Below are 21,552 nucleotides of genomic sequence, written 5' to 3'. Positions count from 1 at the left end.
TAAACACTCATCCATACCAGAATAAAAAGACTTCAGCAGGAACGCTTTCTTTCATTCCTTCAGATCAGCAGCTCCAACCAGACACAGGAACAGCTTATCCCAGCGCAGCAGCTTCGCCTGTGCAGAGGTGAGGTTCTGGAGAGAGCATGTGCATTTTGCAGTGCAGTCTTATTTTTAGACAGCCAAGTAAACAAGCAAATGCCAGTTCTCTTTAAGCAACGTACATTACCGGTCTCTGCTGTGAACAGCTTCCCACTAATGTGAATAAAGATCCACCTTCCCTTGTTCCCAGCCAAGATGACAGGACTCTCACCTTCAGTTACTATATATAATGTACTAAATTAACACTATTAACTGAGGATATACTAACATTGACCAAAAGGACAAGTAAAATTTGAGACCCTTTGTGACCTGTGGTGACAGAAGGAGTGGTATTGATGACATTAAGTCTGAAAGGTCTATATTTCCGTTTGTAGAGGTCATTCATCTCCTTCTCACAAATGAAGGGGATCCTCCTTTCCCCAACAGAGCAGCTGCTTCCTCCTCCGAAGGATCCCCTCCACTCTAGTCTGTTTTTTTTTTTCCCCTGAGAACATCTTTCATTCCATCCATCTTCCCCTGTATTTCATGTGTTATTTCAAGACTGTTCACTGGAAAGAAAAATTTAAATCCATCTGCTCTTTTAATTCACTTACCTCCTAATTTGCATTTTTTCCTAAAGACCCACGTCTGTATAAAACAGGCAAGTCAGTAGCAGGTAGAAAAGTTTGCTTTTAGTTTTTCTTCTCTGCTGTATTGTATTCCCCACCCCTTTTCAGATTTAAGCAAGAAGTCCAGGAACAAAAAAAACCCCCACGTTTGTTTTCTCTACCCATTACGAGGTGTTGCATGCATCATCCCCAAATTACAGCAGTCATGACCGCTGCAGTTCATTCTATTGCAGACTTTGCTGACTGCATAGGGCTGTTCGGGGCTCTCATTTCAACATCATGACATTGTAAGTGAACAAAGAAACCCATTTGTTTCCATCTTCCATGCTCCAATTCTGATACTCTAAAAATACCACTGCAAGGAATGATTTTGAAGTTGAAAGCACACTGACTGTTCTCAGCTGGCCTTAGTCATGCATCTTATACCTACAGTACACATTAAACTAACAATATAATTTTAAGAAGATTGTCCTAAAAACAAAGTGCTCCTTTTGCTTAAAAATTATTATGAAGGTAACGCTTTCTGAAATTCATTGTCTTCAAAACTAAAGATTCATTATAAAGGAATGGTAAGGTTTATGATTCATCCCATTACAGCTAATACACAGCATCTTAAAGTAGACAGTGTTCAGAACAGAAACCTCTTTCCTTCATCCCCCCACTTTTGTGGGAGAGAGCATTTATACTTCATTGAAGGACATGAGCATCACCGCTCTTTCAGTTAAGTGCTCCCTGGGTCCATTTATCTCAAGCTAGCAGTTCAATTTGCCTGGATGTACTTGACTCCAGGGGGAGTGCAATTCACAGAGTAATAGCAGAAGATAGTTCTTCAGGGACACACGCAGATGTTTTAAATACAGAATATATACTGCCAAAGTGAGGTGCGTTTATGCAGCCTGCTTCAGTGACACGGCAGTATTATGGCTTGCTTTTATTTCATAATTCCCACTTCAAAAAGCAACAGTACAAAAACTGTTTAATCATTCATGGACTCATTTTACAGAATACAAAGCCTGCTGAAACTGGTTGTAAACAATAATTTTACTTTTGATCCTCATCCTACACGAAGTATATAAAAAGAAAGAGAAAAAGACAGAGAAGTAATAGCAAAAAAAAAAAATAAAAAGAAAACAAATACACTATTTTGTTTCTTTTTTCTACTTTGACTCAACTTCACATCCAGAATACACAAAAGCCAACCATGACAATCACCTTCACATGCTATTTCTCTTTGCATCCTCTCTTGAAAGGTTATGGCAATTGCTTGAATTATTAACACAAACACAAAAAATCATATCTATTCCAGAAGCTGCATTTGGCACCTTATTAAAACAGTAATTCTACTGGAGGGAGGATTCATGTAAATAAAACATTTCACAGCATGAGAAGAAAATAACTTTTGGTTTTAAGCAAAACCTCCAGGGCTAAATAAATCTCTTACAAAACACACACTATGATTTCAGTGCATACCTTTTTGAGGTCCAAGCAGAAACGCTTTTTAATGAAACTAGGAAGTTCTAAAGAGTAAATTTCTTTGTTGCAAGTGTCAAAGAACTAACGTGGACGCATAAGAGTCTGAAAAATAATTCCCATTTCTCCAGAACTGAAAGTCCTTTCCTTAAAACTCACTACATAGACCTTCACAGCACATTATAGCTGTGAGGCTTTCTGAAGCCAGCCAGCTCTTCTCAGCAGCACCTGCAAGGATCTTACACGCTCAGGAGACAGATACCTTCATACAGCCACATGCTTACATAGTTCACTTTCAGCTGTGGCCATGCTGCCCCTGGTTAATAACTCAGTCAACATCCAGCAATGAAACACACTAAATAACAAACAGCCAAGAAGTATTAATAGCTGCTTTGTTACATTCCCAGCCGCTCCTGCCAAAGCTGAGCTGGTTCAGGGAATACTGGCTTATAGCAAAAGCTCCCACAACAGTAAAATAAAGTATACTTCAGCTTATGAACATGAGTCTGAGTTTTATAGACCACACATTACCTTTCCTTAGGCAAGGCATAAGCCTTTCACTGCAGTTCCTTCATGCAATCTAACAACAAAATCCACCTGACTTTATCTCAAACGCTTGTTTTTTAGTAGCAAAACCTTCTCCAGCTGCTACTTGTGTGAGGACCCAGATGTAGCCCATCTTCTCAAAGAGCCTTCTAAGCCAGGGGGAATCCAAGAAATACTGCTTTGGTTTAACACCAGTTCCAGAACTGTAGCCCAACGTTTGATTCCTCTGAACTGCCATAGCAGATTAGGGAAAACGGCCTCTCCAGAGGACACCAGGAGATGATGGATTGTTCCTGGCACATACACAGACCCCTTGATATCCCACTTGTGCTTCCCAAACTATTACCTGAAGTATCAATTTCTCCTCCTTGCATCAAAAGCTCTTCTATTCATTTGGAAAACCAATGTTGTCATGGTAGCCAAGCACCTTAAATCCAGTCTTGCAGTCATATGACTGTTTCCCTGCAAACTGGGGAAATGTTTTTGTCCCCTTTTTACCAAGGGCCAGACTCACAAAGACCATGTCTGGTGCTCAGCAGCTCTATGGGTGTTAGGGCACGTCCGTGAAGGGAACATGCTCCAGCCTCTTTAAGAAGCTGGTCAAAATAGCATCTCTTGGATTGCATGTTAGAAGGACCTGGAAGCAGCAGAGCTACCTTTCCATCTACCTATTATGCTGGGAGCTAATACAAAAAAAACTTATTATGAAGCATTGACTCATAATAACATTAATGCAAAACCTGTTCCTAAAAACAACCACTGCTGATTTTTGTCCATCTCTTTTTCTGTGCCTTAACAAGAAATGAGAGAAATAAAACATTTAGCTGATTTTTGTGCAAACACAAAAGCTTTCCTACACCTTTATTGACAAGATAACAATGGATACTCTTTCTTAAAATCCAGTTTGGAAGTACTTAGCAGTCATCAGTCTGTCTCAAACATGCTGTGCTGCTTCCATCTCCCACACGCCACGTTCCTGCCCTTTCTTTCTAGCGCTGTCTCTCCCTTTGCCAGGTGAGCCTGGTCCTGCAGATCCTCAGAGCAGAGCAGGGGCAGCTCCCATGTTTCTAGAAATCACTTCTTCTGAAGCTAGACATAAGCATTAACGCTGCCACATGGTCTGCAGAGCACTGACTCCCTAGAGCACAGGATTTACCTTGCCCAGTAATGGAGCAACATTTCTACCAAAGTGAGCCACTTAACAGAATTTTTATTAGGGAAAAAGGTCACCTCTCTAATTTCCTCTATAAATCCAATAGGACTACAGACAAATGTATCACTGCATCTGAGAAACAGCACTATAACTTTACTTGAATGTCACAGCATCATGCACTATGCTGTCACGTGAACACTGCAAGATGAGAGCAGAAAATTTTCTTTCGATTCAAGGCTGTGATTGTCCCCCTATAATAATAGTTAACATCTCTTTTTTTTTCATCCCTCTCTTCCATTTTACCTCACTGTTTTCTATTGCTTGAGCTTAATTGTAGAACTGTGGTGTTTATATTTTGGAGATTCAAGTGGGAAGAACAACCTCAGCGAAGTTTATGTAGGTAAATTAGTTTGTTCAAGAGGGGACAGGTGGCTTCCTGCGCATGCTTTCCTGGCAGCCACTTGTGCTGTCTTTGTGCCCACGTCACTTGCCTTTTCTGCAGGACACCAAACTCCACAGAGAGCAAAAACACGTGTTTCCAATCTAAAGCATACTGTGTGCAAAACATGTGCTGACAAAATCGTTTATCCACCTCCCTGTCTATTTGGGGAGCGCCTTAAATTTTGGATGTTGCAGAGTGTTTGCCTTAGTAGCTTATGTGTGCATTACAAAATCAGCTTTTATTTTTGTTTTTAAGTTAATAGAAGACCAAATAGCTGGAGGAGGCATCTATGCATACATGCTTACCTGCAACCCTAGTGCCTATTCACTCCATGGCTCAGATGCTACCATGGCAGCCACAGAGTAGGTTGAGAGTAAATGGCTGAATTTCTTCCCTCGAAGATGCCTACTCCCCTTCTCAAGATATTTAAAGGTATATCCAGCTGGGAGACACTACCGTGTCACTGATCCTATTAATGCCCAAGCTGTCCAAACCATCTCTGTTAAGTGAGTTTTAGCCCTGTTTCAAATGAGAGAAATGAAAAATCCAAACAACGCAGCCAGAGTCAAATGCAATTGATTACAGATATGGAAATGAAACTCTGCCATGCTGAGTCCTCCTGAGACTCCCTGGTGTCTCCGTTTTGGCCTAAGAAGATAGTAAAACAAGTCAGCTTGGTTTGAATGTGCTGTGGTTCATGTGCGAAAAGTCCATGAGAGTAGCTCTCAGGTGGGCCAGCTGGAGCCTGTAGTTATTAGCAGCACCTTCTCCTCACACCCCTGCTGAGCGTGAAGGATGCTGTCAGAACCAGCACGTTGCAAAGGGGTACTATGGACAAATGTAATGAAAAGCAAAGCCTCTTCATGCTGTTCACCCTCATTAGCTTCAATTTAAAACACATCAAGTTATGTTAGCCTTAGGCCAGCTTAACTGAACTGGCTGAACTTAATATTGACTTTCTGTTCATTGTATTTTCTTTCTACTCTCCTTATAAATGGGGATAAACTTGTATTCCATGTGGCTCTTCACTGAAATACCTCTTGAGAATCCTTTCAGAAGGATATTAGATGCCATCTTAATGTTGAAAGTAATTACTAAGCAATTGCCCATAATGAGTTCATGGTCTAAAAACCCTGAAGGCAGGTAAATGTCATTTACATTTCTACTAGCAGTGCAAATGGAAGCACAAGGGCAGCAATGTTTAAGGTGTTTCTGGTCTAGCCTGCTATGATGGGTCTTTCTCTGGTACAGCTGTCCAGGAGAGGGTATTTAAAGCACTTTCTCACAAGAGTATTTTATTTTGGTTCTAAGGTGGGATAGCTGACCAAGTTACAGCCAGGCTTCAAGAAGGATTATAGGCAGCATGTGAGGGGAGTTCTCTTAGCTCATACTTGCTGTCATTTGGAGTTCCCAGGCTTAAGTGAGATGTTGTTTATCATCCATGGAGGGAACCTGCCCTAAGCATTAGAAAACTTAATATCTAGAGGAGGAAACACATGCACACCCCCTCCCAAGAGCACACTTAACAGCATGACCTTCAGTATGTGTTAAAAGCTCCTGTATGTCTCTGTTCTAATGTATTTCAAGGCTTTTAGTATTAACAATGCAGAAGGTTGTGACAGAAATTAATTAGGCATCTGAGAGACCTGCATAAGTGGTTTCAATGCAGTAGAATCACACGTACAATGATTTCTTGTTAATATAAGAAAAGCAATCATGTTTCCTGCTAAATTGGTTACTAAACTAGCCTGATGCTGTATTCATTTGCTCCTTAGCTTAGGATGTTTGTAAGTTTGGCACGAAGGATGTTTTAGTAGGAGGGTATTAGTAGACCAAAGCTTGTTAATATTTAATTAATAACAGTAATATTTCTTTATCCATCACATAGGAATATGAAGGGCTAAGGTTAAGCCACAGAATAAAGTATACGTTCAGCATCTTCTGACAGATATTAACAGCTAGATTAGTTTGATGGTTTAAGGTTATGGTAGAATATGTTGTGAGCTTGGGGAGGGGTTACCAAAGATAAGATTGTGGGGACTAGCCTTGTCTGTTGTTGTTCCTGCAGTAACCAGGGCCTGCATCTGCAGTCACAGGGTATAGATTTGCTTTCCTGGAGCACTTAGCTGTTGTTGCTAATACAGTTTGTTAAAATTATCATGGGTTGGTTTTTCTTGCTGTGCAAACACATAATGTTTTCTATAACTTCAGTGAGGCTGTTAGAATGCCAAACCTAATGAAAGCACATTTAATTAGGGAATATAGCTTTGATGAAAGAATGCTTAAATGAGGCATGGTCTTTCTTCCACCGGAATGTTCCCTGTTGCAGTAATTACAGTACTGACGGAGAAGGAAAGGCAAGGACCACAGAAAGTGGCCAGGCTCCAGTGCTCTCTCTAAATAGCCTAATAGCCTCTTTTTTCAGCCTACGTGCTTTGGCCAGTAGGTCTGACTGCTTTTCTGAGTCAGCCACCTAATGGCTAGGACCTGAATTTACCCAGGTCCCCCGTGCTGGCTGCAAAGTCAGGGAGAAAATTTGACAGAGAAGCCGGCTGGGTAAGTTCAGAGGTACAGAAAGTAAGTAACATGCCCTAGGAATGCAATTAGCATGTGAACCTTAAAACTGATGTTTCCTAAAGAAGGACAGGCAGAATGGGAACTCTGTAGCCAAAAAGAGGCAGAGGAGAGCCAGGTCACCAAGTTCCGATCCAGCTCTTACAGGCAGTGGCCCCTGTGTGGGTGGTATAGGGCAAAGGGGCCAGGCTGTGACGTCTCAGACTTCTTACCTGCAGTTCTTCCAGCTCCTCTCATCCAGCCATTTTGTCTGTTGTGGTTGCAACTTTCTAGTTTCTATTAAGGGAAGATGATTGCTGTTCACATTCATAAAGGTTTAATTTCTGGTGGCAGTAGTTTGTCATTCCACTAGCTCAGAGAAGTTCAGGAATTCTAATTTTTTATCTTAACCAGCTTATTTGGGTTTAGTAAGAAAAATTACTATTCTCTTCACATTACACCTAACCTAATACCTAGGGGGAAGGTATGTGTTTATACTGAGCTAATGCCCCACCACAGCTGAAAGACGAGGTCCTATCCCAGATGCAAAATTTGGGATAATAATATAATTCTATACTGAACTAATTCACCCAACTAACAGTAAAACAGTCCTAAAGAGGTAGTAAGGACAAAAAAAGTGTTTGGTATGAGCACAGTGGAGGAACCGTGTCCTGGCAGGTTATAAGAGGAGGTACAAGTAGGGGCTGGACCTTTTCATCAGCAGCTGCTATAGATCCCCTCAGCCCCAACAGTGTAATGTGACCTTTACATCACTTCTCACTTGCAATGCTCCAGCCAAGCTCAACTGAAGTGGGTAGGTATTATTCCTATCCTCCTCCTGACAGGGTCAATAGAGCTGTATCTGACCTGGTAGAAACTTTTGAAGCCACATCAATCTGCATATCACTGCTGCAGAGCAACTAGCTGCCACCACGTGTCAGTAGGTTCAGAACCAGAGCAGCATGATATGTACAGAAGTCATCCCTACCTGTTTATGTAGGCACTCGGACAGCTGTCAGAACAGATTACTCTTCATTTGTTACCTGCCCAAAACTTCTGTTTTCAGGACTTCTTGGAAGTGTGCCATGAATTAAAAAATTAGTTTATCATATTTCCCTTCCTACTAGGGTGTTGAGAAGAAGTAATAGAGCTTTGCGAGTCAAGCTAGCAGAGATACTGTAGTTAACAACAGGAAGAAAACTGTGCAGAGAAAATAGCATGGAACCCCTGAGTGCATGTGCCACACAGCTGTGGGGCAACCTGCACTAAGTAGCATGTAAAACTGCTCTGATAAGCTTTTGTGGCCAGCTGACTATGTCAGCAAGGAGCTCTTCTATTGACTCTCCAGCAAACTGTCCCAAAATGAACTACCAGCCACATTTACAATCCATCAGAAGACAGCATATCAGATTCTTTGAATTTGAACAACGGAACTTTCCAGGTCAGAAGCATTCTGGCACTTTTACTCTATTTCTTCCTTTTTACTTAAAGCACAACTTGTTTTGTAGCATTTTGTTTGCTATAACATCAGCCATCACAAAGTAAAGCCTGCTTTCACCTCTGTCTGACAGATCATCCTTCCATGGTAAAGAATTCTCTGATTTTGGAGATACCTCTGTCTGGGATAGGGTTGACCTTCTCCCCAGCAGCCCATAGGTTGTTGTGCTTTGGATTTGTGACTAAAGCAGTGCTAGTACCACCTTGATGTGCTGCGTGGCGTCAGAACATTCTTCCTTTCTCATTCTGCCCCTGCAGCTAGGGATGGGCAATAAGTTGGGAGAGGACACAGCTGAGACAGCCAACCATGACTGACCAAAGGGATATCCCATACATATAGTGTTGTGATCAGCAACAAAAGCTCAGGGAAAAGGAGAAGGGAGGATGCTGGTTGTTACAGCCTTTATCTTCCCAAGTAACCATCGTACACACTGAAACTCTTCTTCCCAGGTTGTGGCTAAATGTTTGCCTGCCAATGGGCAGCAGTGAATAAATTCCTTATTTTAGTTTGCTTTCACACACAGCTTTTGCTTTCCATATTAAACTGATTTTATTTTTATTCACAAGTATTCTTGTGTTCTCAAAAGGGGAGTGAGAGAGCAGCTGTGTGGGTGCCCAGCTGCTGGCTGGAGTCAACCCAGCACACTAAGTCGGGAAATTTGAGCTAAATTGGGTGGAACTACATGAATCAGACTCAATGGATAATTTTTCTTTTTTTTTTAGAAAAATACATCGGATGTGCCTTTAGACAAACACTAAATTGCATGTATAACATGGACTGTAAACACTGGCATGGAGTCACCCAGAGAAGGCTCTAAGTTTAAGATGAGACAGATTGACCATTCAAAACATTTAATTCCTCAGCACTGTACCATATGGTAGTTTGTTTTAATTGCTTTTACTTCCTTTAAATAATGAGTCTACACGGTGTCTCTAATTTGCCTTTATTCTTAGGTCAAACAATGTCATCACTGAATTGAAGAACGAGGTTACTGGTTGAAATACAAGTGCGGAGTGAGAGAAATATGGAAGAAAACACTTTGCAAATAAATTAATACAGAATAATCATTGTTGCATAGTTCAGAAGTGAAAAGTAGGAGGCAGCAGTGCGCACATACTGTCAACTGACACACCACCACAAAACCCCAAGTTCCTAGATGAACACTTGCAGCTGCAAATAAAACAAACCAAACAAAAAATACCCCAAACCTTAGAGAGCTCTATTAAAAAACAGGCAGAAAGGGAACTAACAAGGCTTTTTTTTTTTTTTTTTAACAGACCATGCTGCAGAAGGAGTGTTTTTTCTACAGACAGAGATGCTTTTAGATAATCTGCCTTGGCATCCCATAGCCTGTCATACCCGACTGTGATGCTCCTTTGTTGCTGCCCATCTGAAGGCCTATTACATTCTGTCCCTGGCGAAGCTGCTCTTCTGAAAATCCTCGTCGATTCTGCTGTGCTTTCCTGTCCAGATGCACACAAAAAAAGCAACATACACACACACCGTCATTCTGTGTATGCCCAGAGGATCACGAAAAGCATTCTGAAATTGGCTCATGTTAACAGACATATCCCCATTAACGCAGTATTTCATTTGTACCATCCCATGGGCTGGACAATACTGGCTAGGCTAATTGTTTTCCTGCTCTTAGAAGTAATGCTCTGGTCAAACCCACAACACTTCAGACTTTCACTGTAGCACTTATTCCAGAACCCTGAGGGATTTTCCCAGAAGCTATGACAGGTAAAATATTTATACAGTGCTGTATATAACACTCAGGATTAATTTGTATAGCCCTATATCCCTTAAAAGCAGTAGTCCTTGGAATCTGATCATTGAAAAATTTACCTTTGCAGTAATACAAGTTGATACTCATCTAGAGCAACAGAACAAATTGGTATAATTTAACTCAGTGCAGTAAATAAGAGCTGAATGTACCCAGAAAAACAATGAGACAGAGGAATGACTTGCTCATTTTTGCAGAGTGGATGATGTTTGCCTTCAGGACAGAACAATTGCTCTGTTGCCATTTCTAGATCTCCCTCTTCTAAGCAATAGACTTTGCCCTTTGCACCTGTGTCTTAACTGTATGACAGTCCTTTATCTTCTGTCAAAACATACTGACCACTTTTGTTCCACATCCCTGGTCTCAAAAGCCATTTGGATCAATGAACCTTTGTTGGAGTTTAAAAGGAGACTCTTTCCCTCTGAAAATAGCACCAAGGGCAAAAGTGGCAGTTAAGAAGAAGCACAAAAGTTTGTAGTCAGCTGCCTTTCAAGAAACTGTTCATCTTAGATTAATGTTCCATTGACGCGAAGTGGGGGAAACAAGTCATATACAAGGGAGAAGGACTAGTCTGTTGCTGCCAAATAAGGCAGTAAGAACCGGCAAAGCCCCAGACTGAGGGAATCTTTCAATCGATAAGAGTCTACTCCCACCCAGGTACAATCCTTCTCAGTGCTGTGTCTGTTTGCCTTGGGATTAGGTTACCCTGTAATACCTCATCGAGTTACAATTCCTCTCCTCTCTCTACCCCATGACTAGATGAGAATGCTAGATTAGGTGCCTGCTGTGATTGAAAACCATCAACATGATCCTCTCCGTGAGGGTCTGATCCTGGACTGTGCTGAACACCCTGGCTTGAGTCCAAAAAAACAACTAAATTCTTTGCTAGGCTCAGTGTGGTCAGGATGTTGCAGAAGCCACATCTGCATGAAAGCCCAGCAAACCAAAATGATGCACAGAAAACCAATACTGAGCTGTCATTTTTCAAAATGTGGCTCCATCGTTAACTTATAGACTAACAAGAGGGCTTGCAGAAGCCCATCTCAGGCTCTCAAACCCCACAGCTCTTGCCAGAAAACATGCTGGTTTGGAGGGAGACACACAGAACTTCAGGCGCCTTGAAGGTAACTCGCCTCTCACTGCTGCTTAATTTCTTTTCCAGAATTCATACACAGGCACCGAACTTCTGCCAAGCTCTCCAAAAGAGGATGTTTTTAGAACTACTCATATTACCTAATTGAAGTGAAGGTTCACTGCCTCTGCTCTTATTTTAATTAAAATCCCAGGAACACATTCAATTACTTTTTTTACTTTCCTCCTAGATTTTCAGGTGCCTTGTGGAGTAATTCCACAAAAAGTTGAACTGTTAACTCTGAACAGGAGGAAAAAAAAATAATAAAAAAAAGAGAGCTGCAAAGAAGAAATAAAAAGAGAGACCAGAGGTCTGGATATGCTAATAGAAGTTGATCACATAGGCAGTTTGGATCATACAGTGTAATGTTATCATCATAAGCACCATATTTAGTATATGATGGTCTTACAGATAACAACATGTATTCACAATCTGCTTTTAGGTTGTTGGAAATGGCTTTAACTGAGACAATAGAAAAATTGGTGACAGCAAGTCTATTTCCCTCAGTGTCTTACCCCATTTCAAGTTCAGCTTAGCCTATCTGCCATCACCTGATATCAACCTTACTATAAACTGAGCCCACCATGCCAATATGCCAACTTCCTATGCCAACTTTGCACCACTGCTTGTGGCTGCCAAACCACAAGATGACAAAGACATGGGTCCACAAACCTTGCTAGGGCATGCAAGGAAGGGGGAAATCAGGTCTGGTGGGAGTGGGTATGTGAGATGCTGGCAATAGAAAGTTAAACAGCTTAGCTGAAGTGTGAGGGTATCTTAATCACTGTAGATCTCCACGTGGATATTCTCATTCTATTTAATCTTGACTTTCAATTTAACTTAAGGCGATTAAGAACCAGCCTGAATGCCCTGACTCATGAATAACACTGGGTGGCAGTGAGGGGACTTGATCTGCCTGAGGGGATGGGTAAGCTATTCAGAAAACAGCTCCTGATCTGCCATATGTTATTTCCTTTCAGAAATAACATCAGTTTTCCTTAAGGCAGTGTCTATAAAATGCTATTTTAGGGGCTGCCATAGATATGGATTGGCTATCCAAGCAGCATGGGCAGAACAGACAGCTAGGAGAGAAGGGAAGTGATCGTATCTTCATTTAAGCCAATGAAAACTGTTCCAACCTACCATTAAGAGTCCAGATGAAAATTAATTTTTCCATTTAGGACTTTGTTTTAGTTACGTAAAACAAATAATCCTGTCTGGGTCATAGTGGTTTCATGTCTGGTTTATATTAAAGCCCCTAACTGGATTTTAATTTTAAACCCAATTATATCCAATAAATACAAATCTCCTTGTGTACTGTATTAAGTTAATTTAAACTAATTTCATACAAAGAATACATAGGAGTTTGCAGTTACTCACCTAAAATTCAAGTCTTCCTTAGCCTCAATTAAACCAGCTCAAGGTTTAAGACAAACCTAGAAAAGTTTGCTTTTTTTTTTTTTTTGCTGAGACTCACCTAGACATCAGAAAATTCAAGGAAACAAAAGACAAACAGCTGGCACTCTTTCTGCTAATGTGCCTCAGACATTTTGGAACAAGAAATACTCCTGGATGGCAGAATCTCATGACATTAATATGCCTGTGGGGCAGGAGGCGTAACTGTGGGAGGTTTTCCTTTTCTTCTCAGCCTCCCTAGCCAAAACAAATGGATTTTTAGAGCAAATAAACAGCTTTGCCAGGACAGAGAAGTCTTCACAGATAAGTGCTACTCCCTAAGAAAAAAGATGACTAGGAAATGAAATACTTTTTGGTTTGATGAACAATAGAATGAGGCTTCACGCCATCTCTTTGCTCAGTAAAGGGGTCCCTTTATGGGGGCTTGCTGACATCTATGATAGCCTTGCCTTCATTAGTCTTTCTATCTGTTATCTAACCAGAGGTGAAAGTACACCTTTCCTACCAGCTACTCTTATGACACACATAATCCTTCCCGCATGGCTGCTGCCATTTTTCCTCCCTTTTCTTCATAAATGGATACAAAGATTTAGCTGCTAAATAGATGAATGTCACTATTTCGTAAGTATCATTCCTATCCTTCCAAGGAATAACAATCAGTGGACAAGAAAATGAGGTCTCTTCTTCAGCGATCAGCGTGGGTCCCTCATGCAACAAGAGGGATATACTACAAAAGTGCCTGGAGCAGGATGCTGCACTCCTCCCTGTGTGCTCTACCAAAAGCAGCCATCGTGTAGGGTCCCCGTGCATGGACACACACGGCAACACCAACGCAGCCTACAACAGCCTCGTTCAAGACATCTGCCTCTATGAGGAATCCAGAGCTGGAGGCATGGGTATAACGCACTCCTTAATCCCAGTACCAGCAGTATTTTTTCCACCTCCAGCTCAGCAGGGAAACATAAGGTGGAGCAAGGGGATGCTCCCTAAGAAAACGCATCAGCATAGCTGCACTACACAGCTCCCACAGAGCTCCTGCCCAGCAGCCCTGGTGTAACTTTAGGCATTATAGTAAGACATGGACCTAGCAGTGATGCTGATAAAGCTGGGAACCAGTGAAGGGTAGAAAATGTTGCTGCCTGTTTGGGTCTTTGCTTCCTTCCTCCTCTAGACTCCGGAAAGAAAATCTCTCCATTACAAGAAAATTTTGGAAAGATTCTTGCCTTCCATCTCCAATACATTTGCTTAAGGCCTAAAGGTATACACTATTACCAGCTTCCTTGGGAAGACAGCTCTAGAAAGCTGTGCTTTGGGTTTTACCTGTGAAACCAGGATGGATCCCCTTTGTAGCAACCATCGTCCTTGGTGACTGCTAAACTGCCCAGAGCCATTAAGGTTCTTTGCACTGCTGCCATGTCCTTCCCTAGAAAGCCAGACAGTGAAATTAATATAAGAAATCCTTGCACAATAAACAGCTTGGCACACTGATAAACACTTCTATCCAATGTATGAAATAATTCTCTCAGCTTCCCTGAAAAAGTGCATTAACAGCATTATAAATGCTATTTTACAGTTGCTGAAAAGGAGGTACCAACATGCAAGAACTTATTAAAACTCATCAAATCAACACTGTTAAAGCAAAACAATTCAGACATTTCCCGGTTTCTAGGCCTTTGGCTATTTTAATGCCTTCCCCCACACTATTTTAAGTCCTTCTAGATAATCCTTTTGACAAAATTTTCTCCTTAGAACGGATCACTTTGGTGTACAAAGGGCAGTAATATATTCAGTAGAACATGGCTAAAGGAGAATAATATGGTAAACAACTGTGCTGTGTCTCAGTCTTTTCATCTGTAAACTGGTAAGATTGATCCTACCATTTAACCCCCACTTAAGTCTATGGTATCACTAGTTCTTTAGGTTCACTCCATAAACAATACAGAGAGTAAAGCTTCAAAGATAATTTATCCCATCTGTTTTGGGAGGGGTGAACTTGCCTATTGCTTGCTTAGAGACACATCTTCCACCTAGCTGAAGATTCACCTGGTTTCCAAAAGGGCATCTTACACCTTTAAAACATAAGGCTCATTTTCAATAGAGGTTTGCTTTCAAGAAAAGGTATGCCCTCCTCCTGTCTCTCCTTCCAAAACTAGGTTAATAAATACATTTTCCTTTTTGGTCAACACTTTTGTTGATTTCTTCAGTGAATGAAAAAAAAAAGAAAGACAAAGACATTTTTAAAAACATTAAGATTACTCCCTTTTCCTTAATTCTTCCTGTGCTTTGTCACTTGGCGTAAAAGGGCACAGAATGTAAAGACAGCAGAGCCAGATGGATTCTAACTCATTACTCAATCCAGACATGATAACTTTTGGAAAACTTTCTAGCAAAACTGAGTTGCAGCACTTATTTCCAATTATGTGAGGTGCTAAGCTGGTGAAAACCTGCCTTTTGCATCTCCCTTCTTCTGAAATCCTTCCACAAGTGTTTCTGTGACTCCCCTCCCTTTCTTTCTGTTTCACTTCTTCCTCTTTCTTAACATAATTCATCTAGTTAACAGATCTGATTTTGACTGCAAGTTCTTCTCTTGGGAATATAAGTAATTCATAGAAACAGGAGATACTAGAGACATTATGATGATAACAGATTTCAGAAATACCTGAAATAAACCAATATTAATGAAGATCATTTTAGACCAGCTGGAGTGTAGAGGGAAGTGAGTGTTGTTCATTCCGTGTTTATGCTATGCATCACCCTAATTATAGGCAGATGCTGTTCAGGGCTTTGGTTCATACAAACCTAAATGCATAAGGTACTGGCTGAGGTGATGAAGACACCCTAAAGCTGAAAACATCTAGCAGCTTCCAACACGGGCTGTCATACAGCCTATTAAAATTTACAGCCATCCTACCTGCAGGGCACCATTTGCTCAGAAAATAAATGGTCAGCCATCCAGAATCCTCATTTTACCATATTTGTTAACACAAACTGCATCAGGCAGGGTCCTCGTTTAAGAGGGCAGCTGAAGAGCTGACATCTAACACATGCACACAGCCGCACGTGGAAAAGTGCAAGGCAGAAATACTCAGAGCTCTCCGAAGCAGCAGATGTACCATATGCTGTAACAGATGCCACACACAATGTCCTTGGGATGTCTCCTGTATAACAAGGAGTGCGGTGACTGACTGGGATGAAGAGGGATGTGAGAAAGGATTTAAAAGCAAATGAGCTGAATAATAACGGTAAGTGCAGGAAAAAAGAAACAAAAGACGAGTAGCAAAATATGATGATCAGCCTTGCAGAGCCATCTGGCAGCCCCCCCACCCCACTGCCACGCTCTACACTCAGCTCTGCTTTATTTATTGCTGGCGAGTGGGAGACACTGCAAGGGAAAAAAAAGGACCAAGTGGGAGCCAAGTGCCACGTGAGAAAAACAAAGCCACAGCCATCGCCCTGCTTTGCAGAGTCTCCTTGCTGCACATGGAGGGTGCGGGTGACAGAAGACCCCAGATCTCTGTGGTCTGGCAACATTTGCCCTCTTCCAGCAAACAATACAAGGGGCTCAATGGTCAGCATATAAAGGGCTGTGAAAATTTTTAAATATCCACTGAAAAAGACACTTGACACTGCAGCCACCTGACAGAAGGGATTATTCGCATTCTCTGAAACTAGGCTTGACTCTGGCATTGCAGAAAATTGGAGTCAGTGCCTTCTGTCAGCTCCAGTATTTGCTCATTGACATGTGGGCCTCCTGCTTGGCCCCCAGCCTCAGCCTCCCTGAATCATGCTGCAGGGACGCACGCCGATGGCTTTTCTTCTTCATCTTCAGTGTCCTCTGCAGTGTGCTTTGAGTAGCACAGTCTCATAAAGGATCCTGGCACTGCCTGTACAAGGAGAAAGGAGCCTCAGATCACTTCTTATGCTAAGCCTTTCTTTTTGGGGGAAAACTGGACAAAGGATCACCTTCTCCAGGTACAGAAATAGGAAGGGTCTGACCCAAAGATGAAGAACTGCTCTGCAGAGTATTCCTGAAATGCTGTTTTGCAAAGGCTGAACAAGTACCCAGAAGTACAACTGCGTCTTGCCTGCCTGGAAATATACCAGGGAAGTAGCTGCAAAAAACAGCGAACATAATATCTTGGGCATGGATTAGGGAAAGCTGCTCAGCACAGTATATTTAAATAAGAAAGGACTGAAAGAGAGGTAATGCTCCTGCTGGACTTGGAAGTTGCAGAGATAAAGAAAAATGCACCAGATGGACTGAGTGAGTTTGAAACTGCCAACAGCAGATCGCATCCTAAAACATTTTCATTAATCATTACTAAGAATTGCAAAGCAAAAGCTCTTGGAAAACAATTAGTGCCAGAGAAAAGCTGTTTTTCAGTCACACATCTTTTCTTTCCCTATCAACATTCACTGACACCTCCTCTCTTTCTAAAGAGGTTATGGCCTGAAGTGTCGTAGTGCTGTAATTGTGAAATAATGAAAAAGAGACTGTCCTTTCTGTTCAGCTAATGCATCCAGGTTCAGCTGACTCTGCCCTGAAGCAGCACAGATGCAAGAGGTCAGAGTTATGGTCAGACACAAAAAGTTTGCAGTGACTCACTGCTGGGGAGACATACTGTCTCATCTCACTGAAATGAGCAGCAGAAGGGATGAAAAGGGACTGAGAAAGCAAGGAGACACAGATTACTTTCGGGAAGTCCTAAAATAACAGTGGAGAAAAGTCTCATATGTGTCCCTCCTAGACTGTGAGTTTTGTTTTGACTTCCCATCCTCTGGAAGTTAGTAGGTTTTTTCCTTATTTCTGTTAAGAAAAAAGGTGATGAGTGAAAGGAAGAGAAATTAGGAGAGAGCTACCATCATTAGGAACTTCTTCTCTTCAAAGCAAGTCCTTTTAATCGTAAAGGTCACCATACCTACTTTCATTTGCATGGTGTGGAGCCCTTATGAGATGCGAAAGACTGCAAAGAACAGCATCTGAAATGAGCTGTTATCACCCCTTACAAGATAGATGGAGCTTCTCTTTCAGCAGCCTGCTAGAATGAAAGGGGGAGGGTGTTACTTCAGGGAAATGAAAACCCCTTCATTTAAGATGTTTAAAGGTTGCTCGGATGAAACGTTAATGAACGGGATGATGAACCGCTCTTATATCCAAAGGTAGGATTTGTAAGCAAATCTGGTACCCTGAGAACAGTACAGATTCCAGTAACTCCAGCTGTCAGTGTAACCTTCCCTTCGAACCCATCTGCAGAGAGTTCCCTAGTCTTTAATTCCTCAAGCTGTACTTCAGAGGAGTCACCTCTTCCACATATCCAAAACCTGTGAAAATAGACCCCATTTTTTTTTGCTCTGTGTGTGTTCATACCCAAACTATATGACCTTTCTCAATGGATTGTTTCCCTTTTACCACTGTTGTGTTCCCGTGGCAGATTTTTCACCCCTTCATTACCCTACAGCTGACCTTGTCCAGAGAGATGCAAGACTTACAGCACATTTGGTTAGAGCACCAGGAAAAGACGCACCACCACAGAAGTGGGCAAACCCAACCCATACAAATGCACAAATGACTCAGCTCTTCAGGAATTAAAACACACACTTCGAGCATGGGATGGAGATCGCCTTCACCTGGATCACTGCAAAACCACAGGGGCACTCCTGAATTTTTTTGCTGTTGCTATAGTGACCTCTTTAAAAAGACTGTATCCTTAGAGAGATATGCTCAGCTAACATGGTGTTAGCAGCGGATTTTGCTTCTTGCTAGTCATAAATGAGCATTCATAAGCTCCACAGAGGCATATATGCTTCTGAGAATGCATTCTATAGCTCTAATTTAAGCTTTGCTTATAATTGGAAAAGAAAAATCTTGTCATCAGAATAAGGGTTTTCCCTATTTGCTGTTGGAAGCTACTTACTCAGAAATAATTAGCATAGAGAACTTTAGGTCTGTGGATTTCTATCAGAATGATGGGGTTTTGGATAACACATGAGCTTGGAAAGGTTCCATTGTGTCCTCAGGGCAATATAAATCTCTCAAAGTAGATAATGCACACCCGGAAGAACATGGTAATGAGATAAGGCAAACAGAAACAAAAGATAATTAGGTTAGATAATATGCCTTAGACAAGATGCACCATTACAACACATCAAAGCAACATAAAATGAACACCGCAAGCTGACTTTCAGTTTATTATTTTTACCTTCCCATAAATCCACTGTCTGGAAAATATCTGTTGTTCTTACTCCGTAGATTTCAGCAGCTTTTAAGAACTGAGAAATTTGCTCCATCTGCTTGAAAGCCATTTTTGATTCAGAGATCTTTGCAATAGGCTCATTTCCCTTTGGATGTAAACTGTTTATTAACTTGCATAACAGCTGAGAGATAAATACAGAAACAAAATTAGAAAGCAGTCACTAAACTAGAAGGCAATTTCAATGTCAGAAACGATGCTACAAAATGCTTTTGATCTGCCCAGTTTCTGTCTGGGACATAATTTCTTCAACTAAAAGCAAAGCAGTGAATTGACAATAATCTATGTGTATTAGAAATGCATTAAAGCTTTCATTAACTGATGGCAAATCCTAATCTGCAAGAAACAACAAGGCAATCACTGGTAAAGGTTATATAACAACTGACAGAGAAGAAACCACATGCCTGAGCCAAAAAAAAAAGCAATGTCAATTGAAATATTGTTAAAGTCACTTTGGCAGAGATTCAATGATTAGCGTATTCTTACAACCCACTGCAAACAGCAGCATCTGCCTGTTGTTCAATAAACCAATGGAATACAGTGTTTTAGCTACAGAATTATTCCCAAGAAGAAAACAATTATGACATAATCCAGTCCTTCAAATTTTCTATATTTCTTTTCCTTTCCCTGTCACTACTGATTATTTCTTAAAGAGAAAATCATATATAGATTTTAAAAACAGATCTCATTTAACTGTATGAGAAAAGGTGATGATGGAATGAGTCATACTCATACAAAATATGTATGACTCATAAGAATCATAAGTACTGTACTAACCCCAGTGCACTAGTTTAATTATTTTCTGAGATTAAGATTCCTGGTCAAAAGGAAATAAACCAGATCCAAAGATATTTATTCCTACAGTGGCCATGAGCTCAGACCAGTTTTGCTAGATGAAGACAGAAAATAAGGACACTGTGCATATAAAAACATGCAAGTAATTGGACAAAACACTTACTGTTCCATCCATCAGCCAGGTCTGAAAATGTTGTCTTCCAGGAGGAGGGTGCTCTATCTGTTCTCCACACTGTACAATAATCCAGTTCACCAACCTAGACTCTAATTCCGGGTCGTATTTCTGTTCAATCTTTTCCTGAACTTCTCGGCTTAAGCCATAGCTTGGTCCTCTGTTAGCCATCTCTGGAATCAAAGCAGAACTTTCTTAGTGGGTAGAGTCCTGATCTGCAGCTTTGAAGTACGCACCGGAAAATTAAAAAATAAAAGACAGTGAATAGCCTGCCCTATATGTTAGACAGTTGAACAGATGTTCATAAGCACTGAAAGTAATTGTATGGCACCAGCTATAGCTATTCTGCAGAGCAGGGGAGGGATCAACGAGGGAATATCCTTTTCCAAAAGCACAAATCAGATACTACTTTTTTTTTTTTTCTAAAAAAGAAGGAAAAAAATAGAAATCCCCTCTGCCCAACCACAAAACCGGAAGAAAAGTAAAATTTAAAACAGAGTAGATTTTAGAGAGGCTTCTGCTGTGTTTACAGAAAATACAATAGAGCTCTCAGATAAATGTTAAAGCTGCCTGTAAATCCAAAAGCACTTTAAAATTGCCTACCTAATACTTGCTAATGAGAAGGTTGTACATGGGAGCTCAAGCAATCCAATTAAAGATGCAGTCAGGGTCTTCCTCAGGAGAGATGCAGGGATGGATATCCAGAGATCAGCAAACTGAAAAACGTTGATGAATTTAAGAGACGAATGCTGCCACAATGCCCGGCTGCTGCTGCAGCATCGCGGTTTGAAGAACAGTGTATTGATTTGATTTTCCTCACATCTGAGGAGGGTCAAAGCAGGGGCGTTGCTAAGAGCCATTAAAGAGACCTGCCTACTCAGTCACAGCCTGGGGATCCTGTTTATCTCGCCCATCTGCAGTCTGTTTTCATGCACGTTTCCTCAGCCTTGCGCTGTTCACCCTACAGGCTCCGCTTTACTCCACCTAGTCTGCATCAACCCAAACTGCACCAAGCATCCCTGTGCCAGATAGTTAGAAACACAGACAGACTTCATCAGCCTTCACTGCTAAATGAAGGCGACAGAAATCACTACGCATCTTAGTTACTTTTAATCCCAAAGCAGATGCAAAAGCTTTCTATCTGTTCTGCATCACAAAGGTAACAGGCTTGCAGTATGAAAAAAGGTTTCTCCTCTTCCTTGTTCAAGTGCTGATAAAAAGTTTCAACAAGGGGACACCAGGATGAAAAACCAAGGAAGAGAAGGTAGCCAGCAGAATACTATTATCACCCTATCATTAGCTAATATTAGGCTATCAAATAGCGTAATAGTGTCCTGAGAAAACAACTTGAAGCTCTAAAACCAAAGGGAAATAATTGAAAACTAGCAAACCTAGTATAAAGCACAAGGATTGTATTTTCTGCTGGTATGAGTCACCATACCTCCAGTGATAGCAAGGGAGTTATGCCCATGTACAGTAGTTTAAATTTGGATTATACTACTGCAGTGGTGGAAGGGGAGAAGAGAGTTAAGGGACTTTTCTTCCGGTCTCATTTACACAGATTTATCCTTTATTAAATTAAATAATTTTGCTCCCAGTTGCATGAGACTTTGTCAAGTGTCCTTCAT

General features: G+C 41.2%; 1 protein-coding gene across 1 annotated transcript; it reads right to left on the bottom strand.

Annotated features, from left to right (window-relative positions):
• Positions 1–9,298: 9,298 nt before the first annotated feature.
• On the bottom strand, positions 9,299–20,276 carry TAGLN3 (transgelin 3). The gene is made up of 4 exons (XM_069869114.1): positions 19,916–20,276; positions 18,907–19,081; positions 14,027–14,129; positions 9,299–9,835 (listed from the first exon to the last, which is right to left on the bottom strand). The coding sequence occupies exons 1-4, from the start codon at positions 20,093–20,095 to the stop codon at positions 9,694–9,696; spliced, it is 600 nt and encodes a 199-aa protein (XP_069725215.1). The 5' UTR covers positions 20,096–20,276; the 3' UTR covers positions 9,299–9,693.
• Between the last annotated feature and the right edge of the window lie 1,276 nt (positions 20,277–21,552).

This window comes from Phaenicophaeus curvirostris, chromosome 1 (assembly GCF_032191515.1).
Source record: "Phaenicophaeus curvirostris isolate KB17595 chromosome 1, BPBGC_Pcur_1.0, whole genome shotgun sequence".
Taxonomy (NCBI): Eukaryota; Metazoa; Chordata; class Aves; order Cuculiformes; family Cuculidae; genus Phaenicophaeus; species Phaenicophaeus curvirostris.
The sequence above is the reverse complement of the archived record's forward strand: the minus strand, read 5'-3'. Positions and strand labels throughout refer to the sequence as shown.

Excerpts from the sequence above, each read along its gene's own strand:
- TAGLN3 (XM_069869114.1), bottom strand. The coding sequence starts at position 20,095 with ATGGCTAACAGAGGACCAAGCTATGGCTTAAGCCGAGAAGTTCAGGAA. Across the intron at positions 19,082-19,915 it reads CCTGGCTGATGGATGGAACA|CTGTTATGCAAGTTAATAAA; the intron begins GTAAGTGTTTTG and ends TTTATCTCTCAG. Across the intron at positions 9,836-14,026 it reads GATCCATCCTGGTTTCACAG|GAAAGCACAGCAGAATCGAC; the intron begins GTAAAACCCAAA and ends GCATCTGGACAG.